We start from the raw sequence: 27,982 nt of genomic DNA on the forward strand, positions 1-27,982 counted from the left end.
GGCATAGTCAATAAAGTAGAAATAGATGTTTTTCTGGAACTCTCTTGCTTTTTCGACGATCCAGCAGATGTTGGCAATTTGATCTCTGGTTCCTCTGCCTTTTCTAAAACCAGCTTGAACATCAGGAGGTTCACAGTTCATGCACTGTTGAAGCATGGTTTGGAGAATTTTGAGCATTATTTTGCTAGCATGTGAGATAAGTGCAACTGTGTGGTAGTTTAAGCATTCTTTAGCATTGCCTTTCTTTGGGATTGGAATGAAAACTGTCCTTTTCCAGTCCTGTGGCCTCTGATGAGTTTTCCAAATTTGCTGGCATATTGAGTGCAGCACTTTCACAGCACCATCTTTTAGCATTTGAAAGAGCTCCACTGGAATTCCATCACCTCCACTAGCTTTGTTCATAGTGATGCTTCCTAAGGCTCACTTGACTTCGAATTCCAGGATGTCTGGCTCTAGGTCAGTGATCACACCATCGTGATTATCTGGGTTGTGAAGATCTTTTTTGTACAGTTCTTCTATGTATTCCTGCCACCTCTTCTTAATATCTTCTGCCTCTGTTAGGTCCATACCATTTTGTCCTTTATTGTGCTCATCTTTGCATGAAATATTTCCTTGGTATCTCTAATTTTCTTGAAGAGATCTCTAGTCTTTCCCATTCTATTGTTTTCCTCTATTTCTTTGCATTTATCACCAAGGAAGGCTTTCTTATCTCTCCTTGCTTTTCTTTGGAACTCTGCATTCAAATGGGTATATCTTTCCTTTTCTCCTTTGTCTTTGTCTTTCTCTTCTCTTCTTTTCGTAGCTGTTTGTAAGGCTTCCTCTGACAACCATTTGCCTTTTTGTATTTCTTTTTCTTGGGGACAGTCTTGATCACTGCCTCCTATACAATGTCACGAACCTTCATCCATAGCTCTTCAAGCACTCTATCAGATCTAATCCCTTGAATCTATTTCTCACTTCCACTGTATAGTTGTAATGGATTTGATTTAGATCATACCTGAATGATTTAGTGGTTTTCCCTACTTTCTTCAATTTAAGTCTGAATTTGGCAATGAGGAGTTCATCATCTTAGCCACAATCAGCTCCTGGTCTTGTTTTTGCTGACTGTATAGAGCTTCTCCATCTTTGGCTGCAAAGAATATAATCAATCTGATTTCAGTGTTGACTATCTGGTGATGTCCATGTGTAGAGTCTTCTCTTGTGTTGTTGGAAGAGGGTGCTTGCTATGACCAGTGTGTTCTCTTGGCAAAACTCTATTAGCCTTTGCCCTGCTTCATTCTGTACTCCAAGGCCAAATTTGCCTGTTACCCCAGGTGTTTCTTGACTTCCTACTTTTCCTACTTCCTACTTTTTCCCCTATAATGAAAAGGACATCTTTTTTGGGTGTTAGTTCTAGAAGGTCTTGTAAGTCTCCATAGAACGATTCAACTTTGACTTCTTCAGCATTACTGGTCAGGGCATAGTCTTGGATTACTGTGATACTGAATGGTTTGCCTTGTAAATGAACAGAGATCATTCTGTTGTTTTTATGACTGCATCCAAGTACTGCATTTTGGACTTTTTTGTTGACTACGATGGCTACTCCATTTCTTCCAAGGGATTCTTGCCCACAGTAGTAGATATAATGGTCCTCTGAGTTAAATTCACCCGTTCCAGTCCATTTTAGTTAGCTGATTCCTAGAATGTCGACATGCACTCTTGCCATCTCCCATTTGACCACTTCCAATTTGCCTTGATTCATGGACCTAACATTCCAGGTTCCTATGTAGTACTGCTCTTTACAGCATCGGACTTTACTTCCATCACCAGTCACATCCACAACTCCGTGCTGTTTTTGCTTTGGCTCCATCTCTTCATTCTTTCTGTAGTTAGTTCTCCACTGATTTCCAGTAGCATATTGGGCACCTACTAACCTGGGGAATTATCTTTCAGTGTCCTATCTTTTTGCATTTTCATACTATTCATGGGGTTCTCAAGGCAAGAATGCTGAAGTGGTTTGCCATTTTCTTCTCCAGTGGACCACGTTTTGTCTCCACCATGACCAATCCATCTTGGATGGCCCTACATGGCATCGTTCATAGTTTCATTGAGTTAAACAAGGCTGTGGTCCATGTGATCAGATTGGTTAGTTTTCTTGGATTGTGGTTTTCAGTCTGTCTGCCCTCTGATGGAGAAGGATAAATGGCTTATGGGACCTTCCTGATGGGAGAGACTGACTGAGGGGGAAACTGGGTCTTGCTCCAATGGGCGGGGCCATGCTCAGTAAATCTTTAATCCAATTTTTTGTTGAAGGGTGGGGCTGTGTTCCCTCCCTGTTATTTGACCTAAGACCAAACTATGGTGGAGGTAATGAAGATAATGGTGACCTCCTTCAAAAGATCCCATGCACACACCGCTACACTCAGTGCCCCCGACTCTGCAGTAGGCAACTGCTGACCCACGCCCCCGCCAGAGACACATGGACACTCATGGGCAAGTCTGGGTCAGTCTCTTGTGGGGTCACTGCTCCTTTCTCCTGGGTCCTGATGCACACAAGCTTCTCTTTGTGCCCTCCCAGATTCTGTCTCCCCAGTCCTGTGTAAGTTCTGTTGGCTCTATGGTGGGGTTAATGGCGACCTCCTCCAAGAGGGCTTATGCCATACCCAGGTCTACTGCACCCAGAGCCCCTGCCCCTGAAGCAGTCCACTGCTGACTGTACCTCCTCAGGAGACACCCAAAAACAGTTCTGTCTCAGTCTGTGTGGGGTCTCTGGGTCCTGGTGCGCACAAGGTTTGTTTGAGCCCTCTGAGCATCTCTGGTTGGTATGGGATTTGATTCTAATCACAGATTACCATAGTAAATAAATCATCATGAGAAAGTCCAAGATATTGATACTGCAAGAATTACCAAAATGAGCACGAAGTGAGCAAATTCTGTTAGAAAAATATGACACCAATAGTCTTGCTTGATGCAGGGTTGCCACAAAACCTGTTGGGAAAAACCACAATATCTGTAAAATGCAATAAAGTGAAGCACAACATACTGAGATGTGGCCATAGGACTTCTGCTTTTGGCCATGAAGATGAACTAGTTGCCCCACTGTTGTCTAGAACTAGAAAACCAGATAATAGAGTACAGATTGTCCCTTAGAGGATAGAAACTAATGAGGTGACCCTTATGATCACTCAGACCTTCTGCCCACAGGCTCTTTTTCAGACCCCGGTACAGGAGGAACTCTAAGCAGAGAATAGTCTTCTTATCAAGTTGAGGGGCACAGGGTAGTATTTAGGAGGCTGAGGCTGCCAGACTTTTCAGAACAGAGTACTGAAAAGAAGGAAGTTACACAGAAAAAGAGTTCCAGAAATCTGTGCAGAGATTCTTTGAAACCTTTGGCTGTTAGTATGTGCAGAGATAAGACTCTGAGAGCCAGCAAAGAACAGCTGTGGGTGCTGTAAGCAGAACAATTCCCAGCAATGACATGGGGGTGGGAGATGTTGACACTCCAACCAACCAGAGTGAAGAGAACCCCTTGAAAAGATGGTGAAAGTACTGGACTCTAGTAGTAGGGCTAAACCAGCCATAGAGTTAAATTTGCAGACCTGCCCTAATAAAGATAGAGACCTGAACTATCAACACCATAGCCACTAGCCACCAGCTGTTGAATCTTTGAAATGCAGCCAGTCCAAACTAGAGATGTGTTTAAAACTGTAACTAAAATACAAACCAGATTTTGAAGGCTTTACTAGGAAAAAAAGAAAGAATGCAAATAATCTCATTAATAGTTTTTATATTGCATACATGTTGAAATGATGACATGCTGGAGTCCAGCTCCAGCAGCCAGGGAATCAGCCTGAAGGGTTGAGTGGTGTTGGCGGACGATGATGTAGCCTCTGACTCACAGTACGGAACTACATGTTTATTTCAAGCTTCAGGTTTTCTTTTCTACTTTGACAAAAGCATTAGGTCAGAGGTTTGACATTTTTAGTTTTCCCCACCCAGATTTATTGTCTCCAGAAATCACTGTTGTCCTACAAACTGAGTTCCTGCTTCAGTGATTCTCTCAGAATCAGCTTTACTATCTATTATCTGGAGAAGGCAATGGCACCCCACTCCAGCACTCTTGTCTGGAAAATCCCATGGATGGAGGAGCCTGGTAGGCTGCAGTCCATGGGGTCGCTAGGAGTCGGACACGACTGAGCGACTTCACTTTCACTTTTCACTTTCATGCATTGGAGAAGGAAATGGCAGCCCACTCCAGTGTTCTTGCCTGGAGAATCCCAGGGACAGGAAGCCTGGTGGGCTCCCATCTATGGGGTCGCACAGAGTTGGACACGACTGAAGCAACTTAGCAGCAGCAGCAGCAGCAGCATCTATTACCTACTTTTTCTTATGTGTCCTATACTTAACTTGTGATTACATTGTTAACTCATGCCACATTCCTCAGTTTATTTCTTATCTTTCTAAATCCTGTTTGCCCCTAGCATCTTAAGATCACTATCTCCTAAAAAGGCTTCTAGCTATTCTTAATTATTCCTAAACCCTAAACTCAGCAAACTTCTTTTGCCATGAATATTTCCCTCACAAGCAGGTCTCAGATAACAATCCTTCTCATGGCCTCAAGCTGCGGGCTATGTGCTCATCCTGGAACATTCTTTGTAAAGATCCTTGAACAAATGTCAATGGTTACTTTATAGATTATTTTCTGGGCACAACTGCAGAAGGCTTTGTGCTTTCTCATGCTTCTCTCAAACACCTTAACATTCTTTCCAGCCAACTCAACCGAAGAAAGGAAAGAACAAGTCAGAATCACAAGGCCTAACTCCTTCATCCCGGGACTGTGCCTGCGAGATGAGGAGAGGGGGTTGGGGCCGTGCCTCCATTTTGTCAGTAATGTGTAACCCAGCTCCCAACAATAACATTTGGGAAATAATGGGCTAAACAAAATGTATTATTAAAATTAAATTTTAAAAAAGAGAGATAGTCCAGTGGTCGTTACGGAGCCAGAAATAAAAAGTATGCAGGAAGGAATATTTAAAAATCCCCATTTAGCTTTCTTACCAATAAAACAAATCCTTTGAACTATTTACTTTTTTCTTTTTCTTATATATTTCCAGTTATACGTATTTTTAAGAAATTTTATTATTGAAATATAATTGTTTTACAATGTTGTGTTAGTTTCTGCTATGCTATGCTATGCTAAGTCACTTCAGTCATGTCCGATTCTGTGTGACCCCATAGACGGTAGCCTACCAAGCTCCCCCGTCCCTGGGATTCTCCAGGCAAGAACACTGGAGTGGGTTGCCATTTCCTTCTCCAATGCAGGAAAGTGAAAAGTGAAAGTGAAGTCGCTCAGTCATGTCTGACTCCCAGCGACCCCATGGACTGCAGCCAACCAGGCTCCTCCGTCCATGGGATTTTCCAGGCAAGAATACTGGAGTGGGGTGCCATTGCCTTCTCCATAGTTTCTGCTATATAACAAAGTAAATCAGTTACACATACACATATATCCCCTCCCTCGTAAGCCTCCCTCCCACCCATCTAGGTCATCTCAGAGCACTCAGCTGAGCTACCTGTGCTATACAGCAGGTTCCCACTAGCTATCTATTTTACACATGGTACTGTAATATAGGATACTACCCAGGTAGTGCTAGTGGTAAAGAACCCACCTGTCAATGCAAGAGACATAAGAGATGCAGCTTCGCTCCCTGGGTTGGGAAGATACCCTGGAGGAGGAAATAGCAACCCACTCCAGTTTTCTTGCCTGAAGAATCCATGGACAGAGGAGCCTAGAAGGCTAGAGTCCACAGGGTTGCAAAGAGTCGGACGTGACTGAAGTGACACAGCATGCACGCACCATATATATATCAATGCTGCTGCTGCTGCTGCTAAGTCACTTCAGTCGTGTCCGACTCTGTGTGACCCCATAGACGGCAGCCCACCAGGCTCCCCCGTCCCTGGGATTCTCCAGGCAAGAACACTGGAGTGGGTTGCCATTTCCTTCTCCACTGCGGGAAAGTGAAAATTGAAAGTGAATTCGCTCAGTCGTGTCTGACTCTTCGAGACCCCATGGACTGCAGCCCACCAGGCTCCTCCATCCATGGGATTCTCCAGGCAAGAGTACTGGAGTGGGGTGCCAGTGCCTTCTCCATATATCAATGCTACTCTCCCAATTTGTCTCACCCTCCTTTCCCTGCCTATGTCTACACGTCTGTTCTCTACATCTGCATCTCTATTCCTGCTCTGCAAATTCGTTCATCGGTACCATTTTTCTAGATTTCACTTACATGTGTCAGTATACAACACTTCTAGTACCTAATATATAATCTTGTCATGGTAAGTCCTCACATAATAAGTAATTATGTGTTGTTTAGGAGATATATTCTTAGAGTAGCAGCCTATGGAGGAAATGACTTAACCACTAAAAGCCTTTAAAAAGAAAATACCTCCTGAGAGATCAGAGAATGGATGAAAGATTAATGAACAGGTTACAGTTAGTAATAAATAGAAAAAAGGAAAATAAAAAGCAAGGTCCCACCAAAAAAGAGATAACCAGAAATACCAAAAACATGATTTTAATAAAATATTTTTACTTATATTTTCTATTTCCAGACATAAAGAGAAAACATCTTCCATCAATGGAAGCTCTTTAGGTAGTTTGGAGCATCTGCTTCAGCTTATAACTTACAACTATACAAATATAAATAGTATTTATTAACATTCACAGTTAATACAAACTTTCAAAAGTGTTTAAATGTAAAAGCAAGGAAGTGATAGTGGGGAGAGGGGCTTGTCTAAGAAGCTACAGAAAACAACAGAAGCAATTCTTAACACCTAGTATGATTTCTGGAGAAGGCAATGGCACCCCACTCCAGTACTCTTGCCTGGAAAATCCCATGGATGGAGGAGCCCTGCAGTCCATGGGATTGCTGAGTCGGACATGACTGGGCGACTTCATTTTCACTTTTCACTTTCATGCCTTGGAGAAGGAAATGGCAACCCACTCCAGTGTTCTTGCCTGGAGAATCCCAGGGATGGGGGAGCCTAGTGGGCTGCCGCCTATGGGGTCCCACAGAGTCGGACACGACTGAAGCGACTTAGCAGCAGCAGCAGTATGATTTCACTTCTGCTGTGTATAAGCTGACTTTACACCAACAGAGAACACATGGCAAGTTACTGAGTACTTTGTGGGGGATGGAACAAAATAAGAATCTATCTTATCAGCTTTGATGATAGACATGGGCTCATGATATGCCACAAAGCTACCTTCCATAAGAGCAGCTGGTCTCTCCAAACCAAGCTAGATGTTTCTAAGGGCAGCCCCAGTTTTTCACGAATCATTCAGCGTTTCTTAGAAAGTCCTTTCAAGTCTGGGGATACACAGTCTACCAGGATGCACATCAAGGTGAAAACAGAGAGATGACAGTGATCTAATAATTCTTTCCTGATCAAAATGTTTGACACCTGAGAAAGAAGTGGGTTATTTGATCCAAGCGACAAATATAAAATATTCAAGCATTATAACTGAGTCTGCATTTTCTATGTGAATCCAAAATGGAAATATTCACTATGAAAGGCCAATAATCTGTGTAAAGATTATTTGTGCAATAATCTGTGTAAAGATCTTAATCCTTATTAAATTTTACGTTCAGAGGATATGTGCAGGTTTTCCCTGAATATATTCCTCTCAAAGGTGTAAACAAAATTTATAAATATGGCAAAATCTCTAGAATTATCAGTGGAGCTGGGGAGGTAATTTAGAGGCAGTTGATCACATCGACTAATTCATGGAATGGGGTCAACCTGTGGATAGGCATGTGTGTTCACATACATTAATTACCTTCACACTAACAGGATCATATGTTACACACTTGAGCATGATCTCAATCTTTGAATTCATGCTTTTTTAGACACTTAACAGGCAAGAAGATGAACATGGGTATTTACTCTCACCAGCATTCATCTCCCCAACTAGACTTTAAAAATCCTTGAAGGCAGAATCATGAAATGCTAAAAGCTATTAGCCCTACAAATAGCTTTGAGCAAATATATTAGCTCTACAAATCTAATAAATGAAAAAAGAAAACACACCCAGTAAAAAGCCAAGCCAAGCAATATCTATAGCTACTCAGAACTTATTTTAACATATTTAGAATATTTAGTATATTCTCAGAACTGAGTTAGTTGTTTTTCACTTTAAACCAAGTTTTCATTTTCATTTTGCAAGTTTGCATTTTCACGTTCATTAGTAATGTCCTTCATGACTATGTCACAAATTTTCTCTGCAAGAGCTTTTGGGAGACTTTTAGTCAAAGTGCAATATGCATTTTTCTTCCCATGACTTTGATACCAATTGCGGAGCAGTTGGACCTTCTGTTCAGCTGTTTCATGGACATTGTCATGCATGATATCATCTATTTTGGCTTCCTCCATACCGTTCTTCCGAACAAACTCTTTAACTTCAGTTATTCTCATTTGTTCAGCAATACTAGGGATATATTTACCCAAGTCAACATCTAAAAAATAGAGAACAGTTTCTGAAAATTTGTTTTTCTAAACAAAATTCCCACTTTTGAAAAACCATAGTTATTTCTCTTCTTACTGTACTTAAGAATATGGGTAAGTCCTAGAGATCTAAAGAGCCAATTGGGGAAAAATAAAAACAGAAACAACCTTGAGTTCTTATCCCAGCTCCTTCTATGTCCCCAGTAATTTGCTCTGTACCCTGGGCAAGATACATAACATCTCTGCATCTTCTTTTCTCATCTATATAATAAGAGGGCTGGAAGTGCTCATTTCTAATGCCTTCATGGACCTGATGATCAATGATCCACAAATATAAAAGGCAGGCCAAGGGTTTATGACCATCTTATCACTGACTCACTGGAACTAGGATACACCAAGAGTAAGTATACAACTGAGTCTACAATTCAGATTACCTAGGAGTTTAGGCAGAGTTCTTCTATACTATACCCAACTGCTTGTGAAGGAAAACAAAGCTGTAAGAATATAGCATCTTATGTTACCTGACTTATTTTTAATAATGAGCATTAGTTATAAATTTAAACACACTGCCTAAGAAACCCTTGTTAGTGAGCAGGAAGAAGTGCAGCCTCAAGGAATAGCAAGACCCCACAATGTGCCACTGAAATTTACAACATTATTTTAACTGCAAAATTAGCCTGTTACTCCCAAGGAAGCCATCTCTATCAAACAAAATGATAAAAATCTTACCTGTTAAATTCAGTTGCCTCCCTTCCTGGGGAGAAAACAAAAACAGAGGGAAGAAGAGAGGGAAATAAAAATATATTTAGAATACTCTAAATGCAATCTTCCAATTCTTCCTTAATACTCAAGGAAGTACACTTACTTGATGTATACAATTAGACTAAATGACTAAGGAGGATTCTTTCACCATTCAAATTTTTATTCTGAAATGTTCCAGCCTAACCAGAAACGAAGGGAATAATGGTTCATTTTTTTACAGAGGCAAGAAACCTAAGGGTTTGTGAAATGTGCTGAGATTATTCTTTGTACAGGCACATGAAAAACAACATAGTAAACATCATTCTAACATTTTCTTTACTGTAACGATTTGAATTTTTGACACAAGAACATAGTTTAAGTTGAAGTGATTTTGTACTATATTGATTTAAAGAACCCTAAATCCCACTGGCCCCAAATGAGAAAATCAATATTTACCAGGTGAGCAGGTCACTCTCCCCATTGTACCTTTGGCTGTTTTTTTTTTTTTTTTCCTCCTTTGGGCACGGCTTGCAGGATCTCAGTTCCCTGATAGGGACTGAACCCAGGCTACGGCACTGAAAGCCACTAGGCCACCAGGGAACTCCTTTTTTTAGCGATGTGACAGGCTTTGATTCCATGTTGGAAAAAGATATGGTGACAGATAAGGTAACAAGTGACTGGAGAGAGCTGAGTTGTGCCTTTAGTGTGGACTTCCAGAGTAATCTCTTTGCTTGGGCATGTTGAATCCATGCTCTGGGAAAGGATATCTCTCTGCATTTCTGTTCATGAATAATACCAACATGGAACGTGGACGCTTGGCCACATCCTTTTGTCAGCTCCCTTTGTGTAAGTGAGAACTTATTAATAAGAATTTATTTGTATGTTATTTGTATAGAAGTTTCTTATAAACTGGGCACCATATCTTAATTCATTTTTGATGCCCCTCTAATCCATGCACACACAAGCACCATAAACGTTTGCTTTTTAAAAAGTAACAAGTAGGGGGACACATGTACACCCATGGCTGATTCAGGTCAATGTATGGCAAAAACCACCACAATATTGTAATTAGCCTCCAATTAAAATAAATTAATTTTTAAAAAGTAACAAGTAAAAAGCTGAATGACTATTTTTTTAGGATAGCTGATGCACATTTCAACACTTACATCATTTGAGGCTGCAGAGTTGCAATAATCATTTTTTTTATTCCTCTCTCGACTTTTCGCCACTGAAAGATCCAAGAAATATCTATCAGACTCAGGTCTCAGCCTTGTAGGAAGCATGACAGAACAAAGTCTCATACTAAGAGAAGCATGAGAAGAAAGGAGAAATTCATTCACTAAAATTTACAGCAACCAACCACCAAAAGAAGCCTATTTGTCCTGATTTTGAAAATTCCATCCCACTGAGTCAAGTGGTACAGAGATATGCCACATCTTTTTTTAAATTTTTTTTCTATGTGGACCATTTTAAAAGTCTTTTATTGAGTTTGTTAAGTCTTCCCTGGTGGCTCAGATGGTAAAGAACCTGCCTGCATTGTGGGATACTGGGTTCGATCCCTGGGTCAGGAAGATCCCCTGGAGAAGAGAATGGCAACCCACTCCAGTATTCTTGCCTGGAGAATTCCATGGACAGAAGAGCCCGGTGAGCTACAGTCCATTCGGGTCGCAAAGAGTTAGACACGACTGAGCAACTAACACACACACTGAATTTGTTCTAGTATTGCTTCTGTTTTATGTTTGGTTTTCTGGCCATAAGGCATGTAGGATGGTAGCTCCCCAACCAGGATCGAACCTACACCCCCAGCACTGGAAGGTGAAATCTTAACCACTGGACCGTTAGGAATGTCCTGATATGCCACATCTTAATGGAGCCATCCAGTTACCACACAGTAGCCTGAAGCTGGCTTTTGACTTACTGTGTGGCCATCGCCACTCTGTCTCGCTCGCTTGAAGCTGGGTGACATGGCTACAGCAGGACACAGAAGCCATAGGTTACAGAAAGTTGACTTCAGTTTGCTGGGAAGTGGCATTATTTAAACATTGAGTTTATATTTTCAGCTAAACCTCTCAAGGCAAGACAATTTTTTTATCTTCAGCTGACCTGGAGAAACAGTGATTTGTTCCAACAGAAAGGAAAAATTGGATGTATCAGTGTCATCAAAAGTTGGCTCTGCCATGTGTTGTATGAATGATCTAATGGGAGTTTTCTAGAATAATTATTGTTGTTGCTTTAGTTGCTAAGTTGTGTCCGACTCTTTTGTGACCCCATGGACTGTAGCCCACCAGGCTCCTCTGACTATGGGGTTTCCCAGGCAAGAATACCGGAGCAGATTGCCATTTCCTTCTCCAGGGAATCTTCCTGACCCAGGGATCGAACCCGTGTCTTCTGCATTGGCAAACAAATTCTTTACCACTGAGCCACCTGGGAAGCCCAGGGTAATTACAAGTATTCCAAATTTTGGTTTACCTGATGATTTTACTAAGTAACTCTTGCATAAAAGGTATGCCACAGTCTTTAAAGTGGATAAATAATAAAAAAAAACATGGGGTCTTGACAAGGGAGAAGAGGCACAGAGAGGGATGAATTTATCAAGTGTCTGCTGCAATCCCTTTGCTCTTGGAGTTCTCTTTATGCAGGGGATGATCTCAATGTAGAGTCAAGGACTACTTCTAATTCTTGGCCAACTTGGCTGCTGTGTAAATGAAAATACCCTTGTTCATGGGGAGGATGGGAATACCCAATCAGTGCCCCAGAATGGTTGCTCAGAAACAGTAGCTGAAGGATAATATCATCTATTCTTATCAGCTCTCAGGGGTGCATTTAGAAGTAGGAATTTAACTATACTAGAGTTGCTACCTGGTAGGAGCTTTCTTACAAGTAGAAGACAGAAGGGAATTCTTGTGAACAATGACTTCCCAAGTCACTTCAACCCGCCATTTGAATGAAGTAAGAGCTTACCTTTGTATATTATTAGAACTATTGGGATGAGGAGGATCAGGAGGGCCCATAAACTGTTTGCGTGAGATCTGGATCCTGTAGATAGGAACATTGTACATGATATATGAAAGTACATACTTCTTAAGATTATTAAAAAAAAGATGAAAACAAAGTACTCAAAGAGTCAAAATGGATTGCCTTTTCTTCATATTTTGCAGTGAGTTTGGGAGAAAGGAGAATGTAATCATAAAAAGAAATAATAACCTTTGCATTTGGTGTTGCTCGTTGGTGTGCATTTCTCAATGATTCCATGTTCACACCTAGAAAAAAATACAGAGGGAATTCAAAAATTCTGATGGACAGATTCCTTGATCATTTTCAATAACATACTATAAATCCAGGGACATTTTATCCATTTTTGCATCTCTGGCAAACATATTCCCTCAAATATTTCTAGATTAGCATTTTGTTGTTGTTGTACAGTCACTCAGTTGTGTCTGACTCTTTGCAGCCCCATGGACTGCAGCATGCTAGGCTTCCCTGTCCTTCACCATCTCCCAGAGTTTGCTCAAACTCATGCTCATTGGGTCGGTGATGCCAACCAACCATCTAATCCTCTGTCATCCCTGTCTCCTCCTGCAATCAATCTTTCCCAGCATCAGGGTCTTTTGCAATGAGTTGGCTCTTCACATCAGGTGGCCCAAGTATCGGAGCTTCAGCTTCAGCATCAGTCCTTCCAATGAATATTCAGGGTTGATTTCCTTTAGGATTGACTGGTTTGATCTCCTTGCTGTCTAAGGGGCTCTCAAGAGTCTTCTCCAATACCACAGTTCGAAAGCATCTATTCTTCGGCACTCAGCCTTCTTTACGGTCCAACTCTCACATCCATACATAACTAATGGAAAAACCATAGCTTTGACTATATAGTCCTTTATCAGCAAAGTAATGTCTCTGTTTTTTAATACACTGTCTAGGTTTGTCATAGCTTTTTTCCCAAGGAGCAAGTGTCTTTTAATTTCATGGCTGCAGTTACCATTCACAGTGATTTTTGGAGTCCGAGAAAATAAAGTCTGTCGTTGTTTCCATTTTTTCCCCATCTATTTGCCATGAAGTGATAGGACCAGATTGGAGAAGGAAATGGCAACCCAGTCCAGTATTCTTGCCTGGAGAATCCCATGGACAGAGAAGCCTGGTGGGCTACAGTCCATAGGGTCGCAAAGAGACAGACATGACTGAGCGACTAAGCACGCATGCCTAATGGGATCGGATGACACGATTTTAGTGTTTTTTAGCATCTACTTGGTGCAAATTCATGACATAATTTGGGTGTTTGGATGAAAAATATCCTAAAGAATGACTATGGGTTAAAAATACCTTGGGGTTAAAAATACCTTGAGGTTAAAAAAAAGGCATTAAAATATCAACATGTGAGAAAAAAGATGGAATAGACATAAAAATAAAGTTTAATTAGCTAATAAACGTAAAATCATAAATTTCCAAAAGCAATTTCAAAACAGTCATAGAGCAATTAAATGGTCAGACAATAGCCCACTGCCCAGGCTGCTGCTTATGGAGTCTACTTAGCTAGCCCCTTAAAGGCCTCCTCTTTTATATCAATTAGTGATTAGGGCACTCAAGAAGTTCCTGTAGGATTTTCTTCAGACAGCCAAATACTGACAAATTGTCTGAATTATAACCTGGCTCTGCCCATTCCCTAACTAGGTGAGCTTGGACAAATTTCTACAGCACATACTACCCAATCTGATTGCCACAGAAATGATGTTGATAAGACAAGTGAGTATTATTTGCATCCACATTCAAAAAACTAAGATCATGGCATCCAGTCCCATCACTGCATGGCAAATAGATGGGGGTAAAAATGGAAAGTGACAGACTTTATTTCCTTGGGACCCAGAATCACTGCGGATGGTGACTGCAGCCATGAAATTAAAAGACGCTTGCTCCTTGGAAGAAAAGCTATGACAAACCTAGACAACGTATTAAGAAGCAGAGACAATACTTTGCTGACAAAGGACCATATAGTCAAAGCTATGGTTTTTCCGTTAGTTATGTACGGATGTGAGATTTGGACCATAAAGAAGTATGAGTGCCGAAGAATTGATGCTTTTTAGCCCTGGTGCTGGGTAAGACTTTTGAGAGTCCCTTGGACAGCTAGGAGATCAAACCAGTCAGTCCTAAAGGAAATCAACCCTGAATATTCATTGGAAGGACTGATACTGAAAATAAAGCTCCAATAGTTTGCCCACTTGATACAAACAGCTAACTCATTGGAAAGGACCCTGATGCTGGGAAAGATTGAGGGTAGGAGGAGAAAAGGGCGACAGAGGATGAGATGGTTGGATGGCATCATCAATTCAATGGACATGAGTTTGAACAAACTCTGGGAGATAGTAAAGGACAGGGAAGCCTGGCATGCTGCAGTCCATGGGGTCGCAAACGGACACGACTTAGCGACCGAACAACAACAAAATGAGTGAGGAAACCAAAGTGCAGAGAGGTTAAGTGATCTGTTCAAAATCACCCAATTAATCGGAAGAAAAGTGAAACCTACAATCAGGTGTCCTATCTTTGGGTTAAAATCAAGCACTTTAGCATGAAAGACAGGTCCTTCATGATCTGACCTGGTTCCTTCTCAGTCTTTCCTAAACTCCAGCCAGGTCCTTTGTTCTCCAGAGCTTCCTTTTGCCTTGTTGCAGTTGCTGTTCCCCTGCCTGAAATGTCCTTTCTGTTCACACCAGGTAAGTATCTTTCCTTCCTTTTTTCAAGACTCAAGCCATGTGTCATATCTTTACCCATCCCCCAGAGTTCAAAGGTTTTCCTATATAACTCAAAATCTGGAACACAAGTCTAACCATATGGTCTGGACATAATAACCATCATCTTCCTTGACACTCTCTGCCTCTAGCCTTAGATCTTCAAGACCAGGCATGCGTCTGCATACATCAATGGCTTGAGCAGCCAGCACAGAATCAAGCACTCAGGAAGTGTTCAATAAATGTTTAGACACAGGATGTTTGGGTGAAAAAATGGTTGTTTAGTTTCTTGGAGTCAAAGCAAGATTAAAACCCAGATTCTTCACTCTCAGCCAGTGCTGCTTCCCTTTCAGGAAATCATTTTCTCTCAAGATACACCTACTGTTTTAACCAGAGAAAGACTAAAACTTACGTGGTGCAAGGGTTACAGTGTTCACACGGAGAACTGTTACAAAAAAAGTTCGATTTGCATCTGCACTTGGTATTCCGGGTCCGAGTACAGTTTTGTTCCACTTCTAGCCCTAGAATACCAATTTGATGAATGAACAATGAAAAGGATGGGCAGGAGTAGCATGCGTTTTTGAGATCCAGTGCTGACATCAGCAATCAAACCATCAAACCTTTAGTAACATATCTAGCGTTTAAATGCCAAATAGACAATCCCAGGTTGAAAGAGCTGAAATCATCTAGCAGTGTTTTAAGCACACAGACAATCCAGCAACCTAGACAATCCCACCTGTACTTAAAATGGCTCCCCTGTTCTCATCTAGAGCCTGGCTACTCAAAGTATGGCTTATAGATCAGCAACCTCAGCATCACCCAGGAGCTCGGTCAGGCCCTGCCCCAGACCTACTCAATCAGACCAATGCCAAAACCCTCACTTAGAGATTCTGATTTAATTGCTCTGAGATGGGACCTGAGTGAGAGAGTGAGTGAAAGTCACTCAGTGGTGTCCAACTCTTTGTGACCCCATGGACTGTAGCCCACCAGGCTCCTCTGTCCAAGGAATTCTCCAGGCAACAATACTGTGGTGGGTAGCCATTCTTTTCTCCAGGGTTCTCCCCGGCCCAGGGATCAAACCTGAGTCTCCTGCATTGCAGGCAAATTCTTTACCATCTGAGCCACTTAGGAAGCCCTTGAAATTGGACCTAAATGTGGGCAATTTTCATAGCTTACTGTTTGATTCTACTATACAGTTAGGGTTGAGAAACACTGCTTTAGAGCCCGCATAGGGACAAGAAAAGCTTTATGTCCAGAGGGTTCTTGATGTTCTTCTTAACAAAACTGGGAGTACTTCTGCTTTATTTTAATCTGAACCCTCAAGATAGACTGGAATATCCATGAAAATTCAGGTCCTCAACAGTAATTATCAGGACAAGCCAGATCCTCAGAGAAACGGGGAGCAGTCCACCCACCTCTTGGGTTTCTGTGTCCTTGTATCTGCAGGCTTCTGAGCTCTTTCTGGCTAAGAACAAAAGCCATTTTACAAGCATAAATCAAGGCAGGAAAGAAAGTCCCTGCAATTCTGGTTAGAGCTGATGGGTCCTGTTCACCATGCTTACATTTAGTCATTCTCTTACATCTGGAAGAATTGCCTAGAGTTGACCCATAAATGTCCAGACCACTCATTCACTGGGTACCTGATCCTGCTTCATCCCCATCAGCCCCACCCTCTCCCTCCTGTATGTTGACATAGCCCTAGCATAGGTCCCAGTTTCTGACTGTATTATACATGGTGCTACATGCAGTACCATGATTTGTCCCTTTTGAATGTTTTTTTAAGACACTTACCATGTTCTTCATCACAGATACTACATCTTATGCATTTGTCAGAATGATGGCTCTTGTCTGTGTACTCGTTCCCCTCTGAGCAGAGCACACATTCTGGTGTATCTCCGTCGCGTTTGCAATCACCGTTTTTCCGTTTGCCTGCCCATGGGGAAAAAATGGAACAAGTGTTTAAACACAAGTGTTTAAACAACAGCAAGGGAAGTCTGCAGGGATGATAATAAAACACTCCTGAAACAGGAGTGGAAGGGCTAAGCTAATGAAATATAAATACAGTAGTGGAGAAGGCTGTTGAAAAATCATATCAAGAGACAGAATTTCTCCCAAGACAAAAGCTAAAAGAGTTACTGAGAGCCAGAGATCAAATTGCCAACATCCACTGGATCATGGAAAAAGCAAGAGAGTTCCAGAAAAACATCTATTTCTGCTTTATTGACTATGCCAAAGCCTTTGACTGTGTGGATCACAATAAACTGTGGGAAATTCTGAAAGAGATGGGAATACCAGACCACCTGACCTGCCTCTTGAGAAACCTATATGCAGGTCAGGAAGCAACAGTTAGAACTGGACATGGGACAACAGAGTGGTTCCAAATAGGAAAAGGAGTACGTCAAGGCTGTATATTGTCACCCTGCTTATTTAACTTATATGCAGAGTACATCATGAGAAACGCTGGGCTGGAAGAAGCACAAGCTGGAATCAAGATTGCTGGGAGAAATATCAATAACCTCAGATATGCAGATGACACCACCCTTATGACAGAAAGTGAAGAGGAACTAAAAAGCCTCTTGATGAAAGTGAAAGAGGAAAGTGAAAAAGTGGGCTTAAAGCTCAACATTCAGAAAACGAAAATCATGGCATCTGGTCCCATCACTTCATGGGAAATAGATGGGGAAACAGTGGAAACAGTGTCAGACTTTATTTTGGGGGCTTCAAAAATCAGTGCAGATGGTGATTGCAGCCATGAAATTAAAAGACGCTTACTCCTTGGAAGGAAAAGTTATGACCAACCTAGATAGCATATTGAAAAGCAGAGACATTACTTTGCCAACAAAGGTCCATCTAGTCAAGGCTATGGTTTTTCCAGTGGTCATGTATGGATGTGAGAGTTGGACTGTGAAGAAAGCTGAGCACCGAAGAACTGATGCTTTGAACTGTGGTGTTGGAGAAGACTCTTGAGAGTCCCTTGGACTGCAAGGAGATCCAACCAGTCCATTCTGAAGGAGATCAGTCCTGGATGTTCATTGGAAGGACTGATGCTAAAGCTGAAACTCCAACACTTTGGCCACCTCATGTGAAGAGTTGACTCAATGGAAAAGACCCTGATGCTGGGGGGATTGGGGGCAGGAGGAAAAGGGGATGACAGAGGATGAGATTGCTGGATGGCATCACTGACTCGATGGATGTGAGTCTGGGTGAACTCCGGGAGTTGGTGATGGACAGGGAGGCCTGGCGTGCTGTGATTCATGGGGTTGCAAAGAGTCGGACACGACTGAGGGACTGAACTGAACTGATGCCTACTTTATTTTTTTTTAATTTTATTTATTGATTGATTGATTTTTGGCTGTGCTGGATCTTCACTGCTGCACAGGGGCTTTCTCTAGTTGCAGCAAGGAGGTGCTACTCTCAGGCTGTGGAGCGTAGGCCTCTCGTTGCGGTGGCTTCTCTCAGGGTAGTGCACAGGCTCTAGGGCACTCAGGCTTCAGTAGTTGTGGCACATGGGCTTAGTTGCCCAACAGCATGTGGAATCTTCCTGGACCAGGGATCGAACTCACGTTCCTTGCATTGGCAGGCAGATTTCTAACCACTGGCCCACCAGGGAAGTTCCTATGCCTACTTCTATAGGATGATTAGCAATAGGAACATATGAAAAGGAGGTCAGAATGACCAAAAGCACTGGAAGAGATGCTTTTACCAGCTTTGGGGGCGGAGGGAAGAAGGTTGTTAAGTATATATTCACAGTAAGAGATGACTGCCACTGGCCACTGAGATGACCCAATTCTTGCTCTGACTTCTCATTTGACTTTCCAAAGTCCACAAATCCTGGTAAGAATAGTAGTGTTTGAGGAAAAGAACATTTGAAGTTCTAAAGACTCTGGCTATATTTTTAACAGCAATAACATCTTTAACAAGCTGCTTAATCTCTCTGAGCCGAATTTCTTCATGCATGTGATGGAGATAATCACACTTCGTTTGCACAACTAAAAGAACTGCAAGGGACCTGCCCCAGTAAGTGCTCACAGTTTCCTTTTCACTCCTCTTTCTTTCTATTCCTTTGCCACTAAGTGGCAGAGTATGTTATGATGTGTAGGTTTGCTATCTTAATACACAAAACTTTAAATCATATTCATGTTTGCTTTCCTTTAAAAATAAAATGAATCACTGGACTGCTATTAGTAAGTATTATACAACAATGGCCTTCCCTGAGAGCTTAGTTGGTAAAGAATCTGCCTGCAATGCAGGAGACCCTGGTTTAATTCCTGGGTCGCGAAGATCCCCTGGAGAAGGGAAAGGCTATCCACTCCAGTATTCTGGCCTAGAGAATTCCATGGACTGTATAGTCCATGGGGTTGCAAAGAGTCAGACATGACCGAGAGAGTTTCACTTTCTTTTTTCATACAACACTGTGTTCTGGAAAATTCATTTCCTTAAGACGTGTTTATGAATACCGATTGTGTGCCAGGCACGTTCTGGGAGCTGGAGATACCCTTGGAAGGCCAGTCCTTGGTCTCCAAAGACTTCACATTTTCAAGGTATAAGCAGGCCATACACAAATAAATACAGGATGGCAAGTGGTGATAATTGCTGTGGGGGAAGGTAAGTTATAGCAAGGGAACAGAGAAAGATGAAAGAAAAAATATAAAGGGACATTTAAGAGAAAAGCCTAAGTAGTGACTAAACTTGTTATAACTAAACAAAAAGAATAGGCAAAATCTAATCTGCCCCCCTCGTATGAACAGCAAACATAATTTATTCTGTTTTTCTCAGGTATATGACTTTCTTAATAACTTCATAGCATTCTTTTTTGTCTTCTTCTTAGTTTTTTAAAAAATTTATTATTGGAATATAATTGCTTTACAACGTTGTGTTAGATTCTTCTGTACAACGAAGCAAATCAGCTTTATGTATACATAAGAATCTGCCTCCCAATGCAGGAGATGTGAGAGACACAGGTTCAATCCCTGGCTCAGGAAGATCCCCTGGAGGAGAAAACGGCAAGCCACTCCAAATATTGCCTGGGGAATCCCATGGACAGAAGAGCCTGGTGGGCTATAGTCCGTGGGGTTGCAAAGAGTCGTACACCACTGGGCGACTTTCACTCACTCTCTCACTCAGGTCCCATCTCAGAGCAATTAAATCAGAATTTCTAAGTGAGGGTTTTGGCATTGGTCTGATTGAGTAGGTCTGGGGCAGGGCCTGACACTCTGCATTTCTAACAAACTCCTGGCTAATGTGGATTTTGCTGACTTATAAACCATACTTGGAGTAGACAGGCTCTAGATGAGAACAGGGGAGCCATTTTAAGTAAAGGTGCGGTTGTCCCGGTTGCTGGCTTGTCTGTCTACTTAAAATTCCACTAGGTGATTTCAGTTCTTTCAACCTAGGGCTCAGAAACAGGGTGTACATATGACAGTTCAGTTCAGTTCAGTCACTCAGTCATGTCCGACTCTTTTCGACCCCATGAATTGCAGCACACCAGGCCTCCCTGTCCATCACCAACTCCTGGAGTTCACTCAAACTCATGTCCATGGAGTTGGTGATGCCATCCAGCCATCTAATCCACTGTCGACCCCTTCTCCTCCTGCCCCCAATCCCTCCCAGCATCAGAGTCTTTTCCAATGAGTCAACTCTTCGCATGAGGTGGCCAAAGTACTGGAGTTTCAGCTTTAGCATCAGTCCTTCCAAAGAACACCCAGGACTGATCTCCTTGCAGTCCAAGGGACTCTCAAGAGTCTTCTCCAACACCACAGCGCTCAGCTTTCTTCACAGTCCAACTCTCACATCCAAACATGACTACTGGAAAAACCATAGCCCTGACTAGACAGACCTTTGCTGGCAAACTAATGTCTCTGCTTTTGAATAGGCTATCTAGGTTGGTCATAACTTTTCTTCCAAGGAGTAAGCATCTTTTAATTTCATGGCTGCAATCACCATCTGCAGTGACTTTGGAGCCCAAAAAAATAAAGTCTGACACTGTTTCCACTGTTTCCCCATCTATTTCCCATAAAGTGATGGGACCAGATGACATGATCTTCATTTTCTGAATGTTGAGCTTTAAGCCAACTTTTTCACTCTCCTCTTTCACTTTCATCAAGAGGCTTTTTAGTTCCTCTTCACTTTCTGCCATAAGGGTGGTGTCATTTGCATATCTGAGGTTATTGATATTTCTCCCAGCAATCTTGATTCCAGCTTGTGCTTCCTCCAGCCCAGCGTGTCTCATGATGTACTCTGCATATAAGTTAAATGAGCAGGGTGACAATATGCAATCTTGACGAACTCGTTTTCCTATTTGGAACCAGTCTGTTGTTCCATGTCCAGTGCTACTCTAATTTATTGTAACATTTCAGACAATTACTTTACATGACTGTTCAGAAAATATTCTCATTTCAGATTCCATGGTGGAACAACAAAAGATTAGTGGATTAGTATACAGAGAAAATGAGAGAAGGAACATTTGAGATTTATGTTAAATTTTAAAAGAAAATTCCTCACTTACAGTAGCTCATTGTCATTCATGAGAAATATGTTATAAGGCCATCACAAATTCTCAGTTTCACTTATTCCAATATAGCATGTCATTCCATCCAGAAGAATGCAGGTAAAGTGTATATGAACGCATCAGATCCATTCAAATGAACCCATTCAAATGTATATGAACCTGTTATAATTCTTACAATGGTAACAATACATGATAATAGTAACACTCATTGAGCCAAGCGCTCTGCTACACACTAGAAACACATTCCATTTGTTGTTCACAATAATCCCAAAAGGTCAGAACTATTACTACTTCCATTTTACAATTAAAGAACCAGACTCAAAGAAATCAAGTATCTTGCCCAATGAAGCTTGTAAATAGCTAGGAGAACCAATCATCCCTGTGTGCCCAGGATGTGAGACTGTTAGTGCTAAAACTGGGGAAGTCTCGGGCAAACCAGAATATGCTGGTCATCCTGTTAAGTGTCAGAGGGAGGACCTGAAAGCAGTGTCTGATGCCAGTACTTAAACTATGAAACACAATTCAATATCTGCTTGGTAAAGATTTCAGCTATCATATTGCAAACTCTTAATATGACAAAACTTTTCAGGGGCTCTGTCCTATTTCTCTGCCTTCATCTCACAGTCCCAGTGGCTTATCCGCTGCACTGGAGAATGTGTGTACCAGAGCATGATTCTTTACTTGCTTTCCTTTTCCTTTCTAACATTGTCCCATAACTGTCTCTCGGAAGTCAGTTTGCCTTCCTGGGATCGCTTTACTGGGGAGCTCTTTACTGGGTGTGCCCACTATGGGTGCCAAAAACCTAACTGCAAACGGTGATACTACACAGATCAACACATGACAATGTCTTCACATTTTTCTTAATGTAGAACTTTGTAAAAGATCAATGTTGCAGAGATCCCTGATTCACCTAATATCCATTTTTCCTTCTCTCATAAGAAGAGAATATTTACTAGGAGACATGGCTGCCCTGAGTCAAGACTACATCTCCCAGCCTCCTTTGCATGGCCATATAATTAAATTCTGGCCAATGGGATGTTAGCAAAGTGTCCAGTAATATCGTACAGGATGTTTCCTGAAGAGAGCTGGAATGCACTTTAAAGTTTAATCTGCCCTATTCGCATGAAGAGCAAAAATTATGTATACTATCTTTCCTAGGAACATAGAAATTGTTCCTCGGAAATCTAGGAACATAGAAATTCTTAATAATTTCTTTTCACAGCATTTCTTTTGATAAAACAAAATACTACTCAATACATAAACAAGTCATGAAATTTAAACATATACAATACTTTAGTAAACAAAGGCAATGGTATGTCAATAGAAAAAAATAAACAAATGGTGGAAACTTGGAACCAATTTAAATACAGCGCATCGGGGTTCTATATCATTGCAGCAGTTTGTTTAAGAAAACCAAGTCAAAGTACAACTTTAATTGCTTGCCAGTAGAATAATACTGCTTTCTAAACGGGCTGACCTCTTTAATGAATTACCTTTCAGAATGCCTATGGCATGACAGAGATATAATATCACAAGTTCTTTCTTTCTTCCAAAGGATAAAACCTAAATTTATCAAAATATTAAAAAAGGAGTTGTTTTCTTGAAAATAATATTTTAAAATATATTTGTTTCTGAGTATACTACTATATATGCTCACTGTATAAATTTTAGGAAAGTGTAAAAAGCACCTATATATCAACCACTCTGAGATATTATTTTGGTGCATTCCTACACATATATACATGTGAGTGTATGTATGCATACACACCTATGTGTATATGTATGTGTATATATATATACACACATAGGTATGTATGTGATCCCCTATGTGAATTGACTTTTTTTTAATCAAAAAAGTCCTTATCACATCACCATATTCAATAAGAAGGATTCTATGGTACACTGCATACATTGCATATATATTTTTTGATTAAAAAAATGTCAATTCAAATAGGGGATCACAGAAAAATTACTATAAATAATTCAGTTTATAAAGTATAACTGTATAATTATTTGCCACTCTTGTGATATAGAAACAACTTATTAGAATTCCAGCTTCTTTCTCACTTAAGTCACATCCAAAATGTATCACTCACAATTTCTTTTTTCTTTCTCCTTCTTCCTTTGTTTTTGATGGAAAGAAAAGTTAAAGACTTCAATAATCTGTATGAAAGGCTTTCATAGTTTCATTATTTTCCCCATGTATTTTGCCTCCACCTAATTCATTAATAATTTTTTTTAGTAACTCGACTTTACTGAAATTCTCCAAAGCATTAAAAATAATTTTCATAGAAATTAAATGTTTTTCCTGTGTATTTATTTACTGATTTATGTAATGTTAAATTACATATTACTATCGCAAAAATTTTTGGAAGCAATTTGGATACTGATAAGCTTAAATTTCTTTTCAAAAAGGAATAGAAGTGGGAAGATTTTTAGTACATATTGGACACCATCCAGGATGTTTTAGAGATGGAGCAGAGAGAATCAGTTAATCCAGCCAGCAGATCAGTTAGAAATCTCTTAAGAAAATTTATATACATTGAGGTTTATATCATAAATATATCAGAAACATGATTTTGATTGATACATAGTATTCCAATCTTTGAATACTTTGAAATTTACTTAATCTCACATCATTGGATATCACAGTGAAATGTTATGCATATATTTATTTTTTACTATTTTTAAGACATTTTTCCACAAATCTATTATAGTATAAGTAGATTTTCAAATTTTTGACCCACATATCCAAATTTCTTTCTTAAAATGTTTTAACAATTGACATTCCAAGAGTGATGTAGGAGAGTCTGCTTATCTCATAAGCAAACTCACTGAGATCACTTCGAAAATGAAAATAAAACAAAGCAAAACAAAAAAAGGAAGCAAACAAAAGTCCTTAACAGCTTGATATGCAAAGCATATTATCTTCATTTTAATTTGCATTTTAGCATTTAAAAATATGAGTAAAGATCTCAATTCATAAGACAAATAGATGGTGTTTGTGAGTGAGCATGAAGTCGCTCAGTCATGTCCAACTCTTTGCGACCCCATGGACTGTAGCCTACCAGGCTCCTCTGTCCATGGGATTTTCCAGGCAAGATTTCTGGAGTGGATTGCCATTTCCTTCTCCTCTCCAGGGGATCTTTCCAACACAGAGGTCAAACCCAGGTATCCCACATTGCAGGCGGATTCTTTACCAGCAGATTACAAAAAGCCAGGAAGCCAGTCTTTATTCTCATTTGGAGGAGACTAAATATAAACAGGCTTAAATATAGTTGGATTATGACAGATTTTCCATAAGGATTGTTAAAACCTGGAGAGAAGGCCAAGTAAGACTGTTAGAATCTTTTCATAAACAGGGCCCACATCTGTTTAGCAGCTTAAGTACTGGAGGCCCAGAAAGCCAAACATGAAACCTACCACCATCCTTTGCTGCTGCTGCTGCTGCTGCTAAGTCGCTTCAGTCGTGTCTGACTCTGTGCGACCCCATAGACAGCAGCCCACCAGGCTTCCCGGTCCCTGGGATTCTCCAGGCAAGGACACTGGAGTGGGTTGCCATTTCCTTCTCCAATGCATGAAAGTGAAAAGTGAAAGGGAAGTTGCTCAGTCGTGTCTGACTCTTAGCGACCCCATGGACTGCAGCCTACCAGGCTCCTCCGCCCATGGAATTTTCCAGGCAAGAGTACTGGAGTGGGGTGCCATTGCCTTCTCCAACTACCATCCTTTATGGTTCTATTAATCTATTATATATGCCCATGTGCTGTTTTCCTTTATCTTCCTGTCTTCCTTCATGATGCAGCTGGGAAATGCTTATCTGTATAACATAACAGTCAACTCTACTCCGTGTTGAAAATAAAAGTCTGCACAATTGCTTTTTGCTTAGCTTTTAATTTGCTAGTGTTCAGAGGATTTCCGATCTGAAATTGGTTTTCATTTCAAAAATACTGATTTAAAAAAAATGGTTGGTTTTTATTCTTTGCTTTCGTAGCTCATCTAGTTATTCGGTTGCAAAATGCAAATGTATTTTTCAGGCTTCAGTGCTAGGACAAACATTCTTAGAGACTTTCTGATTGAAGGGAAGTGTTGAGACATATCTCTTAAGGGTAGAAGTTTCTTGCATTTAGAGCTCCACAATTATTATGATACATTCTAACCAGTTCTGATGTGGTAAGTTTTAATATCCACAACTTAGTCTTTTTTGGCTATTGAAAAATGGAGCTAAACAAATAAGTCCTCTCACTTCTGAGTTACATGTCATTTACAAATTATATTTACTCATGTTCACATCAAATCAGTGTGATAAAGATAAAATAAGCTAGTCTTGGAGGAATAAAACCACCGTATGACCCAGTAGTCCCACTCCTAGGCATATACCCTGAGGAAACCAAAATTGCAACGTTCATTGCAGCACTATTTACGATAGCTAGAACACGGAAGCAAGGTAGATGTTCATCGACAGATGAATGAATTAAGAAGTTGTGGTATATATACACAATAAATATTACTCAGTCATAAAAAGGAACACATTTGAGTCAATTCTAATGAGGTGGATGAACCTAGAACCTATTATACAGAGTGAAGTAAGTCAAAAAGGGAAAGATAAATATCATATACTAATTCATATATATGGAATCTAGAAAGATGGTACTGATGAATTTATTAGCAAGACAGCAATGGAGAAACAGACATAGAGAATAGATTTACGGACATGGGGAGAGGAGAGGAGAAGGTGAGATGTATGGAGAGAGTAACATGGAAACTTACATTACCATATAAAATGGACAGCCAACAGGAATTTGCTGTGTATCTCAGGGAACTCAAACAGGGGCTCTGTGACAACCTAGAGGGGTGGGTTGGGGAGGAGATTCAAGAGGGAGGGGACATATGTACACCCATGGCTGATTAGTGTTGATGTTTGGCAGAAAACAACAAAATTCTGTAAAGCAATTATCCTTCAATTAAAAAGTAAATAAATTAAAAAATTAAGCCAGTCTTGGGAAAATAATGTCATAGTTCTTTTTCTTTTCAGTCATGCCATAATGCAGGAGAACTAAATGCTGTAAAAACACTCTCTTCATTATTACCACATGCTAGTCCTCACCCCGATTTTCACCCTGATTACTGGATTTTTTTTTGTTTGCGTGTGTATAACATACCAGGAGGACAAGGCTGACAACAAAACTGGTGCTCACGATACAGGCCTTCTTGGCAGGAGTTCGCTTCAGTAATATTCAATTTCAGCCCCTCAGAGTTGATACCAGCCATGTGGGCATTTTCACCTTTAGACAATGGTCCAGAAACAGAGATAAATATCTGTAAAAGAAAAGCATGAAGAGAATTTTACTGACTTCTCATCTAAGCAACGTGGTAAAAAAGGTGTTAACTCACCCCAAACGGCTGTATTTTATTTGCTGCACACAGATCGACATAGGCTCCATCCTTCCACTGACCCATCTCCAAAAAAGGAGCAGGTCAACCGCATAACAGTCCAAACCTCGGGTTCTCCAAACCACCTGAGAAACAGCATCACAGATGGTAGCTCAAGGGACAACGTAGCAGACTGGGAAAATACATGAAATTTCAAAACAACTGTGGCTTGAATCCTAGCTCTGCGGTCGACATTGACTTTAGGCAAGTTAGATAACCTCAGGGATCCTCAAGGTCCTGATCTGTGAGTGACAACAGCAGTTTCTGTCTCGAAGCGCTGAGGATAAAAAGTGGTAATTTCTCCCAAACCTGGTACTTAGCGTACAGCATGTTCTATTTCTTCCTTTTTTATATATAGTGACAGAATAGTCAGTGCTGATGAACTCCTTCCTGGTTAACCAGCACTAATAGGTGACTCAGTAAATAATCTGCCAACAGTGCAGAAGACTTAAGGTCAATCCCCGGGTGGGGAAGATCTGCTGGAGGAGGAAATGGCAACCCACTCCAGCACTCTTGCCTGGAGAATCACGGACATAAGAGCCTGGTGGCTTTCACAATAAATCCAACAGGATTTTTTTCACTTTTATTCAGGAAAAATGAACTTCTTTTAATATTGGTTCCTTTGTTTGGGAGACAAAATCCATAAGGGACACTGTCAAATTTATCTTAGTCAGTTGTAGGCTTGAGTTCCTCAGAAAAATGAGCTCCTAAAATGTATAGAAACATTTGGGGTTAATGTCTGTTTGATCCCTTTCTCAGGTTTTCTAAACATTTATTGTTTGTCTCTCTAAACACAAATTTAAATAATCTTTCCTTCTGTGTGGAATATGTAAATTCATTGCCAAGCATCACAATTTTTTAAACTACTAGTTCTGAGGGTTTTTTCCCTCAAGGTCATTTTTCACATTTTTCATGGCATACACTATTTTTTCTACTTCATGGCATGTTCTGGGTTAAGGGAACTAAATATTCTTTGTGTATAAATCACTGTCACAGGAGTCCCCAAATCTTCCCTTTTAGCCTTTCCCCCTTTGTCACCAAAGCCTGCATTGCCAAGTCACAATATACCATGGGACCTCCAAGGAAGGAAGGATGAAGGAACTTTTCC

General features: G+C 40.7%; 1 protein-coding gene across 1 annotated transcript in view; it reads right to left on the reverse strand.

Annotated features, from left to right (window-relative positions):
• Positions 1-6,535: 6,535 nt before the first annotated feature.
• The window catches only part of FAS (Fas cell surface death receptor), a 34,038-nt gene continuing 12,591 nt past the window's right edge, over positions 6,536-27,982 (reverse strand). Inside the window, exons 2-9 of the mRNA XM_027529470.1 lie at positions 26,604-26,760; positions 16,728-16,865; positions 15,349-15,457; positions 12,427-12,482; positions 12,184-12,258; positions 10,389-10,450; positions 9,211-9,235; positions 6,536-8,492 (exon numbers count right to left, since the gene is read on the reverse strand). Coding sequence (XP_027385271.1) covers positions 8,173-8,492; positions 9,211-9,235; positions 10,389-10,450; positions 12,184-12,258; positions 12,427-12,482; positions 15,349-15,457; positions 16,728-16,865; positions 26,604-26,760 — 942 coding nt within the window. The 3' untranslated portion in view covers positions 6,536-8,172. The remainder of the gene's footprint in view (positions 8,493-9,210; positions 9,236-10,388; positions 10,451-12,183; positions 12,259-12,426; positions 12,483-15,348; positions 15,458-16,727; positions 16,866-26,603; positions 26,761-27,982) is intronic.

Source organism: Bos indicus x Bos taurus, chromosome 26 (assembly GCF_003369695.1).
Source record: "Bos indicus x Bos taurus breed Angus x Brahman F1 hybrid chromosome 26, Bos_hybrid_MaternalHap_v2.0, whole genome shotgun sequence".
Classification (NCBI taxonomy): Eukaryota; Metazoa; Chordata; class Mammalia; order Artiodactyla; family Bovidae; genus Bos; species Bos indicus x Bos taurus.